General features: G+C 43.5%; 2 protein-coding genes across 4 annotated transcripts; one reads left to right on the top strand and one right to left on the bottom strand.

The window, feature by feature from the left end:
- Positions 1–933: 933 nt before the first annotated feature.
- LOC139365484 (neurogenic locus notch homolog protein 1-like) lies at positions 934–7,041 on the top strand. Of its 3 annotated transcripts, none has more exons than XM_071102814.1 (11): positions 934–1,278; positions 2,290–2,440; positions 2,748–3,080; positions 3,190–3,419; positions 3,602–3,935; positions 4,181–4,329; positions 4,471–4,544; positions 4,658–4,787; positions 5,506–5,603; positions 5,790–6,121; positions 6,237–7,041. In XM_071102814.1, exons 1-11 carry the CDS (start codon positions 1,224–1,226, stop codon positions 6,757–6,759), a joined length of 2,409 nt encoding a protein of 802 aa, XP_070958915.1. In that variant the 5' UTR covers positions 934–1,223; the 3' UTR covers positions 6,760–7,041. The 3 variants fall into 3 exon arrangements, with proteins under 3 accessions (XP_070958915.1, XP_070958914.1, XP_070958916.1); XM_071102813.1 differs by having other exon boundaries at positions 979–1,278; positions 2,287–2,440; positions 6,237–6,956; XM_071102815.1 differs by having other exon boundaries at positions 1,008–1,278; positions 2,287–2,440; positions 4,483–4,544; positions 6,237–6,956.
- On the bottom strand, positions 7,034–13,411 carry LOC139365520 (pre-B-cell leukemia transcription factor 1-like). The gene is made up of 8 exons (XM_071102816.1): positions 12,885–13,411; positions 12,010–12,083; positions 10,416–10,660; positions 9,787–9,977; positions 8,905–9,040; positions 8,663–8,804; positions 7,881–7,969; positions 7,034–7,699 (listed from the first exon to the last, which is right to left on the bottom strand). The coding sequence occupies exons 1-8, from the start codon at positions 13,121–13,123 to the stop codon at positions 7,619–7,621; spliced, it is 1,197 nt and encodes a 398-aa protein (XP_070958917.1). The 5' UTR covers positions 13,124–13,411; the 3' UTR covers positions 7,034–7,618.
- Between the last annotated feature and the right edge of the window lie 4,039 nt (positions 13,412–17,450).

Here is a 17,450-nt window from a genome sequence, read left to right as displayed (position 1 = left end):
TGCTTGATGACCTACACGAGGATAATCATAATCATCATCACTACCATCATTGAACATTATTTCCATGACCATCTTTTGCATATTCCCCTTGACAATGCACAGCAGCCTAATGTTTCTATATATAAACGCATCATATAAATAAAAACTATTTTAGGTTTTTGCCCAGATAATGAGTAAGTAGTATGCCTTAGCCTGAAATAGACCCCCCCCCCTCCCCCCTCCCCCACCAACACTTGAAAAGGCACACAATCTTTGTTGTACCACCTGCTGTGAAGCTGTTTCTTGGCATAATTGATGAGTCCTGAGGTTAAGGATGAAAGTAGAACCCCCTAGTTTCCTGTTCCTGGATCCATCCTTTCATTTGAGACAGATGACATAAGGTGCTGCAGCTGTATCTGTCTAGTTTAACACCCACCACATTCCTGGAGGTTATTATCCCTTCTTTGAGATTTTGAAATAGTTTTATTTGTCGTTTGCAGTAGTTAAGATTATATAAATATTTTTTAATGCAGAGAGCATGCTCCTGCATGGGAAGTTAAAAAGAAGTGATATATGCAGGCCTACTCCAGGGCCTGTATTCATAATAAGTTTCAGAGAAGAAGTACTGATTTATGATCAGTTTAGCCTTTTTTAACGTAATTAGTATGATTGCATGAACAGGGGGCACCTAGATTGCTTCATGAATACAGGGCCTGGTTCATTTGAAAGATTACATCCTGAGGCATTATAAACAGTAGAAAAACAGACTGCAGACTCACACACACACACACACACACACACACACACACACACACACACACACACACACACACACACACACACACACACACACACACACACACACACACACACACACACACACCGCTCCTATTGTTTTCCACACAGTGTCAGGAAGTTGTCCACATATCCGCAGTGCTTCTGAAAAATAATTAGAGAGAGAGAGGTGGGTGGTAGCAGCACTGGAAGTTGGGGTGTACCACTTTAGATATAAACTGTTCACATGGTCCCATTGCGAACATGGTCAGGAGCGCAGTGAGACAATAAGTTCTCCAGAAGAGACCCAGAGAGATACCCCACAACACTGTAGCGGAGTACAGTCCTGCCGGACCTGCCATAGCTGGACCAAGGCATTGGACCTAGTAACCGCACTGGTACAGCTGGGAGGATAGTGAGAGAGAGTAGGCTACTGCCATCTCCATCCTCTCTGGGACCTGCCTGCCTTAATGATGCTGGTGCTGTGGACGGCTGTTCTGTTGGGTTTGAGCAGGTGCTGTCAAGGTGAGTCCATCTTCCAGCTATTATCTTGTTGATATGATGTTCGATACCTGTGAGAGTGAGGTAAAGTCTCTACTAGGTAATTGACTAAAGAGAGGAAGTCCTACATGGTACTTCCTAGCAACCCTGAGGAATGCACAGTGATGCCGAAACGTTGATAAATACCCATTAAATTGATGGGAGTTTATACATGGAGTGTGCGACTTTCTTTATTTTGAAACCCAGGAACAAAACATACTTTTTTTTTTACATTGATGTTCTCACTTCTATGTTTTATAGATTTCTGAGGATATATCATTAGGAGAAAATACTGTGACGTACTTGACATATACTGCTCTCACATCCTTTCATCATCACTTTATAAGATGCTGCGTGAATGTGTCACTGATTTAAAGATATGACTGACCAAAAAGTGCTTTGCTTGCACAAGAGTCAAAGATTGTACTGTGTTTCCTTGAATGTTCACTGCTATACAGTACACCATGTCCAATCCCAACTCTCCTGTGCTATACTTTTATTGTCCCTCACACACCTGCCAAGCCTCTCCATTGTCCCATTCCATTCCTCATCGCCAGGGTGACGACCTCCGACCTTCATCCAGTCCCAGCCCACTCCATTTCCTGTTGCTATTCGCTTCTCCTGGAAACTTCCTGTTTGTGTCAGGCCTCCTATTTCCCGTTTCATGGTTCATGCCAAGGACACACCTTTCATAGCCTGCCTGGCTGGCACGGTACCAAGCATTGTTAACAATGAATGCTTGGTGGTGATAGATACACCTAGGCCTATACAATACACAGCTTGAAAATGTAGGTCAAAGCACAGGTTCTTGCTTGATACAGTAATACAGTATTGTAATTAATAGATGCTTTTATCAAAAGTGATTCAGTTTAAGTTAGTATATTAGTATTAAGTGGGAATCCAACCTTTGTGTCTGTGTGTGTGTGTGTGTGTGTGTGTGTGCGTGCGTGCGTGTGCGTGTGCGTGTGTGTGTGTGTGTGATTCCTCCCCAAGTAGCAGCAGCGTCTCCTGGTGGTGACCCCTGGGCCCAGTGTCCGTCCAGACAGTGTGAGGCCAAGTTTAGAGATGGGTCATGTGATAAAGAGTGCACCGAGCCCGAGTGTCTGAGAGACGGGTTCGACTGTCTGAGGGACAAAGGACGCTGCAAGTAAGACACTGTAGCAGCAGGGAGATCTGAGCTGCATTTCATTCCAGGAAGATGTTCCATCCCCTCTTCCATTTGTTCACTCTCCTTCATGGATCTGACAGGACTGGATATGTGAAAGCAATATGGTGACTTACTCTTACCCAGTAGTCTCATATTCATGGTGAGGGGAGTGAATAAGAGCAGAGGGGAGAGCATTTTCCTGGAATGAAACGCACCCTGCTCTTTCACTTTCCTTTTTGTATACATCCAGATGTTTCAGCTGGGGTTCACGCTTTCTCTGCATCCTTCTAACTATCCCCTCTCTCAGTTCAGGTCACATCCACTACTGCCGAGACCACTATTCCAACTCTTACTGTGACCAGGGCTGTGAAAGTGCCGCCTGTGGCTGGGATGGGAGTGACTGTCACAGGCACCACAGCCCTCTGTGGGCTAAGGGTACCCTGCTCCTGCACACCCACGTCCCCCTGCAACACGGCACATTTTCCAACAGTTCCCTTCTCTGGGCCCTCAGCACCCTCCTGCAGACACCCCTCAAACTGCGCGGCACGGTGCCCCTTGACCCCAGCAAGGACCTCTTCACCTTTAATCCCCAGCAGCTCGAAAACCTGCTGGCTCAAGCTTCTTCTGATGACTCAAACGGGTAACTATGAAGAGATTGTGATTTTGCTTCCCCTATTTTTATTAACTTTAACCTAGTCTCTTTTGTTAACATCTCATCAATGTTCTCACTCCCCATCTCTCTGAAACAGTTCACTCCTATTCCTGCAAGTGGATAACAGGCCGTGCTCCCGTCTTCCTTCTACCTGTTTCCCGTACGCCATCGAAGCAGCTAACTTCCTGCGGGCTGCTACATCATCGACTCGTGTGTCGGTCCCCTCTCACCCAGAATTAAAGGCCATTATTAGTGTAAGAGGGGTTGGGGAGGAAATAGGAGGGAGAGAGGAGGACCCAGTTGAGGAAAAGGAGGACACTAATGATGGTATGTATCCTATTACATAGTTTGTGTGTGTGTGTGTGTGTGTGTGTGTGTGTGTGTGTGTGTGTGTGTGTGTGTGTGTGTGTGTGTGTGTGTGTGTGTGTGTGTGTGTGTGTGTGTGTGTGTGTGTGTGTGTGTGTGTGAGTGAGTACCACCTAATATCTCTGCCCCCCATCTCCACACAGGAGCAACACCTCCATGGATATGGGCTGTGATCGGCGTGGCAACGGGCCTGGTACTGGCTTTGGTCTTGATGGTTGTCTTGGTGATCAGAAGGGTGAGACGACGACGAGCGGAGAGGGAGGGTGGAGGAGAGAGGGTTAGGCACAGATCCACTGTCACTGAGAATGACAGCGGAGCCAATGTGGCCAAGGCATGGGCACAGCACACACCCCACCGAGAGCAGAGGGGCAGGACAGGGAGAGAGAAAGGCAGGAATGGGATAAAGAAGAAGAAAGCGAAGGAGGCTGAGAAGAAAAGACGCAGAGAGCCACTGGGGGAGGATGCCCTTCGACTGCGGTGAGTGAAGATGAATGATTATGGGAGAAGTTAGAGGATGTTCAGTCTAGTAAATCAACAGCGCTGTGATCAGATAACAGTTTGCTTCATTGTAATGGGTTGTATGGCTTTCAGTTTTACTCTGTCTGTTAGATAAAACTGTTGTGTTGGACTATCTCTAATTTACACAATACTAGTGATACTGTAGTCATATCACTAAGTATGCACAAAGTACTGCTATTCAGAGCATAAACGTATGATTTCAGGCCCCTGAAAAAGGACCTGGATATTGGAAGTGACACTGACTTTACCCAGAGTTCTATGGAGGACATCAACAGGTCCATCTGTGACCACCGAACGCAAGAGCAGAAGCACTACCGCAGCCCCCCGAGCCACCCACAATCACCCATACAACGTAACGTCACCTCCTGATCATGGTTAACATACTGTATTAATATGCTTGTAAAATGACTCATTGTTCCTTTACATTAATTTGTCACAGAATAATTTACGGTTTGCACAACGTAACTACGCAAGTAACTAAATTGACTTTCAGCTCCACTTTTAGCCCCTCCAAGAGGATGGGAGAGAAATGCTGTCCTGTCGACACATCACAGAACACCCAATCAAGTGAGTTCCATACATATTCTACATAAATGTCAATATGTTTATTTCAATTGTAGATTACGATGGTTGTTATTTACAGTATTCCATTTTGACTGTACCAAACATTATTATGACAGTCTGCTTCGGTTCAATGGTGTGGTCCAGATGGGTCAGTGGTCCTGATTCGTGCGGTCCGGAGTGGGCTTGACCGTGTGGTTCTGGAGCTGCTACGAGCTGGGGTGCCGGTCAACAACACAGACCACACTGGTATCACTTTACTCTCCCAATTTCCCAATTACATTATGAACCAAAATTTAGGCTAGACGGTAAAAAAAACAGGTTAACTGAACTTCCCTGTAGAGTGTCATGGGATGATTATTGTGCAAATGTATTTTAAAAATCAATATTGCATGGAACAAATGTCCATAAATGTTATGTAGCTTCCGTGGGTGTAATAACGACCTTATAAACACACTGACTCACATACATATTACTATATTGTATTACTTTGAGGGTTTGAGTAACCAGTGTAACTGACCTCATCTCTCTCTGATCCTCCCCATGTGCCCCTTCTCTTCTCTTCTGTTCTGGTAAAACCTCCATGGCTTCCCACTCTTCCCTTCCATTCCTCTCTACAGCACCCCTGCTGCCCCCCTCTCAAACTGATACAGAAGTTAATGTGCCCTAGTGCCCAGGCAGTGTGGATGTACCATATTAACCTTCATTGCCCTTCTCTCTCTCTCTCTCTCACACACACACTATCTCTCGCTCTCTCCCTCTCGGGCTGATTCCCTAGTCCCTCACTATCATTTTAATTCTCATTTCCTCCCTTTCAAAATCTCCCTCTTCCCCATCTTTCACCATTTGGGCTTGACTCTGTTGTATAATGTTTGTTCACTGGCTGACTTACTCCCTCTCTTTCTGTGCTGAACTCCCACCTTCCTTCCCTTACCTTCCTCCACTTGAAATGCACTCTCTCTCCCAGGGAGATCAGCCCTCCACTGGGCATGCTCAGTTAACCACCTCTCCTTGACAAGAACCCTCACTCGCTACGGTGCTGCGGTGGACCTACAGGACAACAAGGTACCAAGGCCAGCAGAAGCCTCTGCTTTAATGATTCTTCACATACTTGTATGAAGATTTAGGAAGAGGAACTTCGAAGAAACTATGTTCAGATAAATCTGCGTAGAATGTTTAAACTTTAGGGTACTCCAATATTATTGCTTCGACACTCCCATTCTGATATATACCACTCCCATTATCTGATAGGGTGAGACTGCTCTGTTCCTCTCCGCCCTTCACGGTTGCTACGACACCGCCCGGTTCCTGCTCCTGAACGGGGCAAATCAGGATCTGTCTGATCGCAGAGGACGCCGGGCACTGGATGTTGCCCGAGAGGGCATGCATCATCAAGTCCTGGAGCTCCTATTAGCTCACAGGGTCCAGAGAGGGCCTATTCCTATGGAGCAAGCCAATGATATGCTGTGGGATGAGCATGCCTTTCTGTATAGCCAATGGGTGAATTCCCCTGGGCTCCCTGGGAGAAGTGCCTCCTTCTCTGGTGTCATAGGGCATCGGGATATGTCTTCGCCTCCACCAAGGTAAAGTCTTGTGGCATTTGGCACATCTACTCACAATAACATTTAGCAATTTACTCATCTTGATAAGGCAAATTCATCACTGCCTACTCGTATGATCTTCCTCTTCTTTTGACAGTGATTTATCAATGGGCAGAGTGCAGTGCCCTTCCCCTCAGAACTGGCGGCCACAGCTCAACCAATCAGCAACCGCATTGGTTACCCCAAGAATCATGGGGCGTCCACCAAGACCAATCAGCACTCTACAGGAGGTTACCTCAGAGGACGAAGATCGTGAAAGGCCCCAGGAAGTCCCGAGAGCAGCGACACCGCACTTCCTGTTACCCCAGCCTGCTCCTCGACAGCGGTCCTTCTCCTGTACCCAGAATGCACTGCAGCGTCGCTCCAGTTCACAGCAGCCCGAACCAACTTATGTTGCCTTATCAGAGAAAATAGCCACTGAGCCCATAGAAAGAGTGATCGTAGTCCCTCCTACAGATGCTCCCACCCAATCAGATCGCAGATCAATAGTCGATAGTAGCGACAACCCCAGGAGGGCAGCGCCAGAGATTGAGGCAGCAAGTTTTAAAAAGGCAGAACAGAAAGCCCGAAGTGAGAAGCTAAATAACCACATGCCTGACTCTAACCAAACAGCTTTGTAAGGGGGCTCTGCTGTGAGATATCATGCTGAAATTACCCCAAATACCATCATGTCAATCATGTGCTGTTTACATTTTCTGTAAAAGGTCCCTTGCTCCTAAATAACAGTAGATTGACAGAAGGGATATAAACTCAGTCAATAAATGAGTAACTTCAATTACTCTAAATATCTAAATCAATAAACGATTAATGTGCAATTTTTTCTTCTTCTGCCATATTAGGAGGTGACCTGTCTCTCTTATGCTAATATCAACCAATCAAGACAAACCAACTGACTGTGAATACAGAGTCTTTATTGTAAAAGAGGTAGAGAGAATACAGGTGTTTTTCACTCACTGTACAGAATGACAGCACTGTTGATATACTCATTCAAACTGTTAACATAACCAGCACACATACTTCATTCATGATATAGACACACACAGACAAACAAGCCCAGTAGAAAAGAGAAAACAAACACACAAAATCTTTGGATTTTCTCTATTGCCCCCACATCCTCTAAATGCAACTATATCTGACCTTTAAACTAAAATCCTAAAATATTTGTAACAGCATTAATAATATAGCCTAATAAAACAATGGTAATGCAATTTCCCAAGCCTCCCTGCCCACATACCACAGTAACATATAAAGTAGTGGAAAACAAAACCCATGATCCCAATACAAAACATCACACACACACACACACACACACACACACACACACACACACACACATAATGAACATGGACATAATATAATTGGACAGTAAGAAACAGAAAAGACATACAAAAACTGCAGCCAAGTAAGAGTGATATCATTCTTTCAGTCTTTTTCCGTTTTCTTTCCATCTATGTCATCGACACAAAGTGGACGGGGCCATCAGTCAGACTCCCCTGAGTGGTCGTTTCCTGGGGAAGTGGCAGAGGGGGGTGTGTTTTGCCCTTGCCAGTTCCCATTAGTCTGCCAAAGAGAAAAAGACATGTGGTGACTTGTAGTGGCATTAACCTACATTAACCCCTCTCCACTCCAATACAACTCCTCCACAAGGTTGTTGTTGTGAATGAGAATGTGCTCTCAATTAGTTACGAGCTAAAATAAAGATGATATGTAACATGATGTGAATGACAGTGAAGTTCCATACTTGTGCTCCCATGTAGACAGGCTGCTCTCCATTCATTGGTGGAACACCCAGGAAAAGGTCTGGTCCAGTGAGTGAGAAGCCCCCCGATCCTGTGGAGGAACAAAAGGGGAGACGTCTTTAATAAAGGCTATTAGGCCTAAATCAACCTGGTCCCAGATCTGATCCTGTGGAGGAACAAAAGGGGAGACGTCTTTAATAAGGGCTATTAGGCCTACAACATCAGCCTGGTCCCAGATCTGATCCTGTGGAGGAACAAAAGGGGAGACGTCTTTAATAAGGGCTATTAGGCCTACAACATCAGCCTCGTCCCAGATCTGATTGCGCTGTAAAACCAAATTCTATTGTTGGGCAAGGAGTTGGCAAGACAGAACAAAAGGCCCAATTCCAACTTAGAAAATGACACCTTTCTCAAGCAGGCCTTTCCAATGCACTTCTCAGTAGTTGTAATTCAGACATATCTTATTCAGTTGCGTAACGGGCTTTGCAGACATGGTTCCCTTGCGTGTGCTGATTAAATGTAATTCAACCGCTGAAAACCCTCCCACTTGCTGGTCAACAGATGTTTCATTCAATAGGGGTTTCAGCACATTTATTTTAAGCCATCCCTTTAAATATGGTGTACCCTTTAAGTTCAGTGACAGACTCAACAGAATATATATATATTCCTCTTGCTGCTCCGTAACAGAAAAACACTAACAACCCATCCATTTCTACTACCAAATGAACCATAAACTCAAAACAGTTTGTATCACTAGGCCTGGCTTCCTTTCCTCAGCTCTTACCTGTTGAGTTGGGCGTGTGTGGAGAGTCCTCGCTCTGTGTCGCCACGATGGCCGTCTTCATGGCATAGATGTTGGCCTCCTCTTGGAACTTCCCAATGTTCTTCTTGTAGCGGATTCTCTTGTTTCCAAACCAGTTGCACACCTGTTCAGTTAACAAGCCAGTAAGAGGCTGGTCAATGGAGTCAACTGTATATGGGCGTATCAACGGGTGAGCTAATAGTAAATATATGACACAAGGTTACCTGAGAGACAGTGATGCTACACTGTTTGGCTAGTTCTTCTTTGGCCTCTTCACTGGGGTAAGGGTTGGCGAGATGGGAGTAGAAATACTCATTCAGGACTTCCGTCGCCTGCTTGCTGAAGTTTCGTCTCTTACGCCTGACAACACAAAGGTGAGTGTGTTGAGAGTAGTCATGCAACCCAGGCAGAAGTATACGTTTCACAACTACAGTAACAACTGATATTGACACACAATAGTCATTCACAACCTGCACTGTAATAACATGATTATGCTCTGCAAATAATCATGGGAATTGATGTAAAATATATCACTAGCCACTTTAAACAATGCTACTTAATATAACGTTTACATACCCTACATTATTCATCTCATATGTATGTATACGTATATACTGTACTCTATATCATCTACTGCATCTTTATGTAATACATGTATCACTAGCCACTTTAAACTATGCCACTTTGTTTACATACTCATCTCATATGTATATACTGTACTCGATACCATCTACTGCATCTTGCCTATGCCGCTCTGTACCATCACTCATTCATATATCTTTATATACATATTCTTTATCCCTTTACACTTGTGTGTATAAGGTAGTAGTTTTGGAATTGTTAGTTAGATTACTTGTTGGTTATTACTGCATTGTCGGAACTAGAAGCACAAGCATTTCGCTACACTCGCATTAACATCTGCTAACCATGTGTATGTGACAAATAAATTTGATTTGAAATATGACTGGTATGACCATGAACCACTGTTTATTTATGGAATGTTTTATTCTTCATTAAAAATACTACCTGTATATGAATTGTCATTCACTGTCATGGCAAGTTTTGACAGGTGTTATGTCACCCCAATAACAGTGTTACACGCTGACCTGGCGTCGAGGAAGCGGGACCTCAGGATCATGACGGCCTCGCAGGTGCTCTGCTTGAGTTGTGTCTGGATGGAGCTGAACTTGCGGTGGATGATGGCCACCATGCGCTCAATCTCCCTCGGTGACACCGGCCGCGTACGTGACTGCTCCCTCAGCAGGTTCATCACGTGGGTAGTGAACTCACTACAGGCCTACAGGAGACACGGAGAGAGAGAGCGAGAGGGGGGATTGGAGACAGATATGACAGTCAGTTGAGCTCAAAGGATGGAAGTCAACAGCGGGCCGACACTGTTGACGTCGGTAATTTATGTTCATGTTCAATTATCTCACCTAAATTATAACATCACCTCATTTTAGTTTACTTCGCTAAAGGGTGTAATTTTCAGTGTGTGCAAAGTGTCAAGTCCCTCCACCTCAAATCAAGTACAGCCACTGACCCCAGCACACATGTACAGTGTATGTCAGAGTCGATATGAGTTTGAATCCGGCCCACTGCTCTTTGACTCACCCTCCCTCTATCTTCCCCGTCTTTCCAACACTTTACTATCTCTTCAATAAAGCAAAAAAACAATACAAAAGGATTGGGACTGCCCCACTGCTTGAAAAAAAAACAACAACTAGAAAAGTACCTGGTCATATTTCTCCATCTCAGTGTGATAGATGTTGCGAATCTGGCTCAACTTGCTTTTGTAGTCTGAGTGTTCCAGTGAGCTGTCTGGAGACATGCCTCCAGAGCTGGTGGCTGCGGACACCGCCGCTGCCGCCCCGCCACCTTTCTCCGGCCCAGCCACACCCTCCGCCAGCAGCATGTTATCCAATCGCACCAGCTGTGGGTCCTGTGATTCTTCCTCCTGAGCATTTCGCATTGATAGGCCTGCAACAAAAGAGGTCTGTCAATCTGATTCATGGTAAACTAAGTTGCAATGTCTCCTATTACACTGAACAAAAATATAAATGCAGCATGCAACAATTTCAAATATGTTACTGAGTTACAGTTCATATAAGGATCCTTGTGACATGGGGCCTTACATTATCATGCGAAACATGAGATGATGGCGGCATATGAATGGCACGACAATGGGCCTCAGGATCTCGCCATGGTATCTCTGTGCATTCAAATTTCCATATATAATTGTGTTCGTTGTTCGTAGCTTATGCCTGCCCATACCATAATCACACCGCCACCATAGGGTGCTCTGTTCACAACGCACAACAGCAAACCACTCGCCCACATGACACCATACACACTGTCTGCCATCTGCCCGGTACAGTGAAAACTGGGATTCATCCGCGAAGAGCACACTTCTCCTGCGTGCCAAATCCAATGAAGGTGAGCATTTGCCCACTGAAGTCGATTACGCCGCCGAACTGAAGTCAGGTAAAGAAATTATTCTGTTGTACATTCCCACAGTTTCATCACCAGTCCGGATGGCTGTTCTCAGACAATCCCGCAGGTGAAGAAGCCGGATGTGGAGGTCATGGGCTGGCGTTGTTACACATTGTCTGCTTTGTGAGGCTGGTTGGATGTACCGCCAAATTCTCTAAAACAACGTTAGAGGCAGCTTATGGTAGAGAAATTAACAGTACTTTCTCTGGCAACAGCTCTGGTGGACATTCCTGCAGTCTGCATACCAATTGCACACTACCTAAAGTTATCTGTGACATAACTGCACATTTTAGAGTGGCCTTTTACTGTCCTCCGCACATGGTGCACCTGTGTAATGATCATGCAGTTTAATCAGCTTCCTGATATGCCACACCTGTCAGGTGGATTGATTATCTTGGCAAAGGAGAAATGCTCACTAACAGGGATGTAAACAAATTTGTGCACAAAAATTTGTATGGAAAATTTATGGGATATTTTATTTCAGCTCATGAAACATGGGACACTTTACATGTTGTGTTTACATTTTTGTTCAGTGTATATTAAAATATTATCCCTCTGAGGTACAGACTTGGAGAAGCACTTTGTGGATGAAACAAATAAAGGAAGGGTCATCTTGTTGAAAAGTCATCATACACAATACATCTTTGTTGAAAATGTAAAATAGCTAAATAATTTTCTAACTGTCATCTAACTGCATGGATTATGCGCAACTCATTATTATTGTGATGGAGCCAACATCTTCTTCTGTTTCATCACAGATGGCCAGAAACTTTTAAACGAATTAGCAACAAGTTTAAAATCAAACAAAGGGTTTCAATTAGTGAAAATTAACTTACCTGTTTTCTCTTTGATCTCACATAAGACGCTGAACAAAGCTGGTTTCATTCGATGGCAATTCAATGCGTGTTTTCTGACGATTGGAAAAACATATTATTGTTATTGTTAGCTAGCTAACTAACGTTAGCTACTGTAGCTGTATATCTAGTCAGCTATTTAGCAACGAGCCATTAGCACGAACAAAATATTTGTTAGTTAGCTAGCTATTTGTTTGTTAGCTAGCTCCCTGCTTTCACACGCTTTATTTAGCTAGCTAACGTTAACTAGATGTCATTCACAACAACAAACATCGGCTCTGTTGTTCGTGACCTTTTGACTGGAGTTCACTGTAGCCTGCTATGCTAACGTTGGCTACGTAATGCTATGGCTAGCTAGCAGCAAGCTACAATATGTAGCTAATATGTTAACATTTTATTCGTAGAACAAATGTAGCATGAAATAGATAATGCCAAGATTATGGCCACAATCCGTTTATAATATCTTGCAATTCATATACATGTAAATCTAACTGGCTAACGCGTTAGTAGTAACACATTAGCAAGCTAACAATAAAGCAAGAGCATAGCTAGATAACTGGCCAGTTTTAGCTTAGCAAGAATTCACCCTCTTCATCGAGTTAGCCACAAAAAAAATCACAACAACAGGCGTGTAAATAGCCCAAAAGAATAAGTAATAACTATTTAATAAACAACATATCATGACATAAAGCCAATTAGCTAGCTAGCAACGTTGGCTACCTAGCTAGCTTATTAAAAAACTTCAAAGTAGAAAAAAATTGAAAACTTCTGAAAACTTTAGCTAACTCTTGGCCATTGAGCAAATTTGCAGAAATGTGTGACTAAATCTGAATAAGTTATAAACAATTGTGACTAACTTTGCTTGTGCTTCGTCCAAACTTTGGTCGGTGATGGTCATGATTTGCTGCAATATGTCGCCAATGTCTCTGCGGCTTTCATGTCCATTTTCTGCACCTTCGTGGCCCGTGTCTCCGTCGGAGCGGTGGTGGGAAGATGGATGAACCGAGTTTAGAGGATGCATACCGGGGTGAGAGCTCAGGCCAAGGCCCCGGCCGTTAGAGGGCCCGTTGCCAGTGAGAGGCTGCTGCTGCAACATCCTGAGCCGCACACAGTGGCGCGGACGAGTAATCACACCCTTCAAAACTCAAACACTATAGCAGGCCTGCACTAGAGTCCCCTAGCGATTGACAAAGAAAGTCTCGAACAAGAATGTTAATAAAATTCGAATTGTACTCCAGACAGAGCCCATAGGCTACTGTACTAGGGATATTCATAGCTATGACTTTAAACAAAGTAATTATTCTGAACAATCAGGTAAATGGATATAACTATGAGGCAACGGCGTGTGTAGGCCTATGTGTATGTGTAAAAGAGAAACAGAAACAGAAAAAGAGAGAAGAGGGGGATCTTTCATTCTGCAAGTAGCCTAATACATTGAGCATTTGCATCCATGATGGGGGCGGGATCATCTTCTGATTTCATATTAGTTAATGTAATAATGCATCAGCTTCATAATAAGGTCACAGGTCTTCACCAATCAAATCATCAACAATTTTTTCCATCACATTTTATTTGTCATGCTTCGTAAACAACAGATGTAGACTAACAGTGAAATCCTAACTCTCGGGCCCTTTGTCACATGCTTTGTAAACAACAGGTGTAGACTAACAGTGAAATTCTTACTTTCGGGCCCATCCCAACAATGTAGAGACAAAAATAGAAAAATAATAACACAAAGAATAAATACACCATGGGTAATGATAACTTGGTAACACGGGTTACCAGTACAGAGTTTATTTTTTAATTTCATTTAATTTCACATTTGTTTAACCAGGTAGGCCAGTTGAGAACAAGTTCGCATTTACAACTGTGACCTGGCCAAGATAAAGCAAAGCAGTGCGACACAAACAACAACACAGAGTTACACATGGAATAAACAAACGTACAGTCAATAACACAATAGAAGAAATAAAAAAAGTCTATATAAAGTGTGCACAACTGGCGTGAGGAGGTAAGGCAATAAATAGGCCATAGTAGCGAAGTAATTACAATTTAGCAAATGAACACTGGGGTGATAGATGAGCAGATGATGATGTGCAAGTAGAAAATACTGGTGTGCAAAAGAGAAAAAGGTAAATAAAAACAATATGGGGATGAGATAGGTAAATTGGATGGGCTATTTACAGATGGGCTGTGTACAGCTGCAGCGATCAGTTAGCTGCTCCGAAAGCTGATGTTTAAAGTTAGTGAGGGAGATATAAGTCTCCAACTTCAGCGATTTTTTTCAGTCATTGTCAGCAGAGAACTGGAAGGAAAGGCAGCCGAAGGAGGAATTGGCTTTGGGGGTGACCAGTGAAATATACCTGCTGGAGCACGTGCTACGGGTGGGTGTTGTTATCGTGACCAGTGAGCTGAGATAAGGCGGAGCTTTACCTAGCAAAGACTTATAGATGACCTGGAGCCTGTGGGTCTGGCGACGAATATGTATCGAGGGCCAGCCAACGAGAGCATACAGGTCGCAGTGGTGGGTGGTATATGGGGCTTTGGTGACGAAACGGATGGCACTGCGATAGACTGCATCCAGTTTGCTGAGTAGAGTGTTGGAGTCTATTTTGTAAATGATATCGCCGGATCGGTAGGATAGTCAGTTTACGATTCTAGATTTCATTTTGGATTGGAGATGTTTAATACGAGTCTGGAAAGAAAGTTTACAGTCTAGCCAGACACCTAGGTATTTGTAGTTGTCCACATATTTTAAGTCAGAACCGTCCAGAGTAGTGATGCTAGTCGGACGGGCGGGTGCGGGCAGCGATCGGTTGAAAAGCATGCATTTAGTTTTACTAGTGTTTAAGAGCAGTTGGAGGCCACGGAAGGAGTGTTGTATGGCATTGAAGCTCGTTTGGAGGTTCGTTAACACAGTGTCCAAAGAAGGGCCAGATGTATACAGAATGGTGTCGTCTGCGTAGAAGTGGATCAGGGAATCACCCGCAGCAAGAGCGACATCATTGATATATACAGAGAAAAGAGTCAGCCCGAGAATTGAACCCTGTTGAGTTGACATGCAGGGGTTACTAGGAGGTAACTGAGGTAGATTTACATATACATTTGAAGTCGGAAGTTTAAATACTCTTAGGTTGGAGTCATTAAAAATCGTTTTTCAACCACTCCACAAATTTCTTGTTAACAAACTGTAGTTTTGGCAAGTCGGTTAGGACATCTACTTTGTGCATGACCCAAGGAATTTTTACGATCTAGAAGAAAAAGAAATGCACACCTATTTAGGCGAGGTGCTGGCTAGCGGAGTAGAAAACTTGAAAATAAGAATAAAAGAGAGCCGCACACTCTAGAAGCTCAGATGCAAAAATTGAATTACCAACGTTTCGAAATTACATTTTTGCATCTGAGCTCCTAGAGTGTGCGGCTCTCTTTTATTCTTATTTACAAGGAATTTTTCCAACACTTGTTTACAGACAGATTATTTAACTTATAATTCACTGCATCACAATTCCAGTGGGTCAGAAGTTTACATACACTAAGTTGACTGTGCATTTAAACAGCTTGGAAAATTCCAGAAAATGTCATGGCTTTAGAAGCTTCTGATAGGCAAATTGACATAATTTGAGTCAATTGGAGGTGTACCTGTGGATGTATTTCAAGGCCTACCTTCAAACTTACCCCTTTGCTTGACATCATGGGAAAATCAAAAGAAATCAGCCAAGACCTCAGAAAAAAATTGTAGACCTCCACAAGTCTGGTTCATCCTTGGGAGCAATTTCCAAATGCTTGAAGGTACCACGTTCATCTGAACAAACAATAGTACGCAAGTATAAACACCATGGGACCACGCAGCCATCATACCCCTCAGGAAGGAGACGTGTTCTGTCTCCTAGAGGTGAACGTACTTTGGTGCGAAAAGTGCAAATCAATCCCAGAACAACAGCAAAGGTTTGCAACTGCACATGGGGACAAAAATCATACTTTTTGGAGAAATGTCCTCTGGTCTGATGAAACAAAAATAGAACTGTTTGGCCATAATGACCATTGTTATGTTTGGAGGAATAAGGGGAAGGCTTGCAAGCCAAAGAACACCATCCCAACTGTGAAGCACAGGGGTGGCAGCATCATGTGGTGGAGTGCTTTGCTGCAGGAGGACCTGGTGCACTTCACAAAATAGATGTCATGAGGTAGGAAAATTATGTGGATATATTGAAGCAACATCGCAAGACATCAGTCAGGAAGTTAAAGCTTGGTCGCAAATGGGTCTTCCAAGTGGACAATGACCCCAAGTATTCTTCCAAAGTTGTTGCAAAATGGCTTAAGGACAACAAAGTCAAGGTATTGGAGTGGCCATCACAAAGCCCTGACCTCAATCCCATAGAACATTTGTGGGCAGAACTGAAAAAGCATGTGCGAGCAAGGAGGCCTACAAACCTGACTCAGTTACACCAGCTCTGTCAGGAGGAATGGGCCAAAATTCAACCAACTTATTGTGGGAAGCTTGTGGAAGGCTACCTGGAACGTTTGACTCAAGTTAAACAATTTAAAGGCAACGCTACCAAATACCAATTGAGTGTATGTAAACTTCTGACCCACCGGGAATGTGATGAAAGAAATAAAGCTGAAATAACTCATTCTCTCTACTATTATTCTGACATTTGAAATTCTTAAAATAAACTGGTGATCCTAACTGACCTAAGACAGGGAATTTTTACTAGGATTAAATGTCAGTAATTGTGAAAAACTGAGTTTAAATATATTTGGCTAAGGTGTATGTACACTTCCGACTTCAACTGTAGGTTGGGGTAAAATTACTAGGCAAGAGGATAGATAATAAGCAGTAGCAGCTGTGTATGTGATGAGTCAAAAGAGTTTGAGAGTCAGCGTGGCAGATGTGTTGTTGCCTACTCTCACCACACAGGACAATACAGACAATACATGCACTCCATGATATTAATAGATTTGACAAATTTGACAAATTAATTCACCGTGATCAAGTTTCATACACAACAGCAGAACACTTTTTGAACTACAGAATAGTTCAGACAAGTCATATATGAATATACCCAAATTAACAATTACCCTCCCCGCTGTTCTCTCACTTCACCAAAAAGAATCAACATCTCACATCTCACATCTGACTCTCTCTTCCTTCCTTCCTTTCTCTCTCTCTCTCTCTCTCTCTCTCTCTCTCTCTCTCTCTCTCTCTCTCTCTCTCTTTCTCTCTCTCACACTTTGTCTACTTCTCCTTTAGCTGCAAGTCAACAGGAAGTATGTCAAACCACAGCCCCTGTCAGAATAACAGTGGGCCTGTTTCAACATGTTGCTGTTTCTGACTGTATGCTGTTCGGCTGAAAATGCAACATGAGCAGAGCAAAACTTCATAGCCATTTCCCCCTTTCTGATGTTCATCTCAAATTATGAGA

This window comes from Oncorhynchus clarkii, chromosome 2 (assembly GCF_045791955.1).
Source record: "Oncorhynchus clarkii lewisi isolate Uvic-CL-2024 chromosome 2, UVic_Ocla_1.0, whole genome shotgun sequence".
NCBI lineage: Eukaryota > Metazoa > Chordata > Actinopteri > Salmoniformes > Salmonidae > Oncorhynchus > Oncorhynchus clarkii.
Note: the sequence above shows the minus strand (reverse complement) of the source record. Positions and strands in the feature narration are given on the sequence as shown.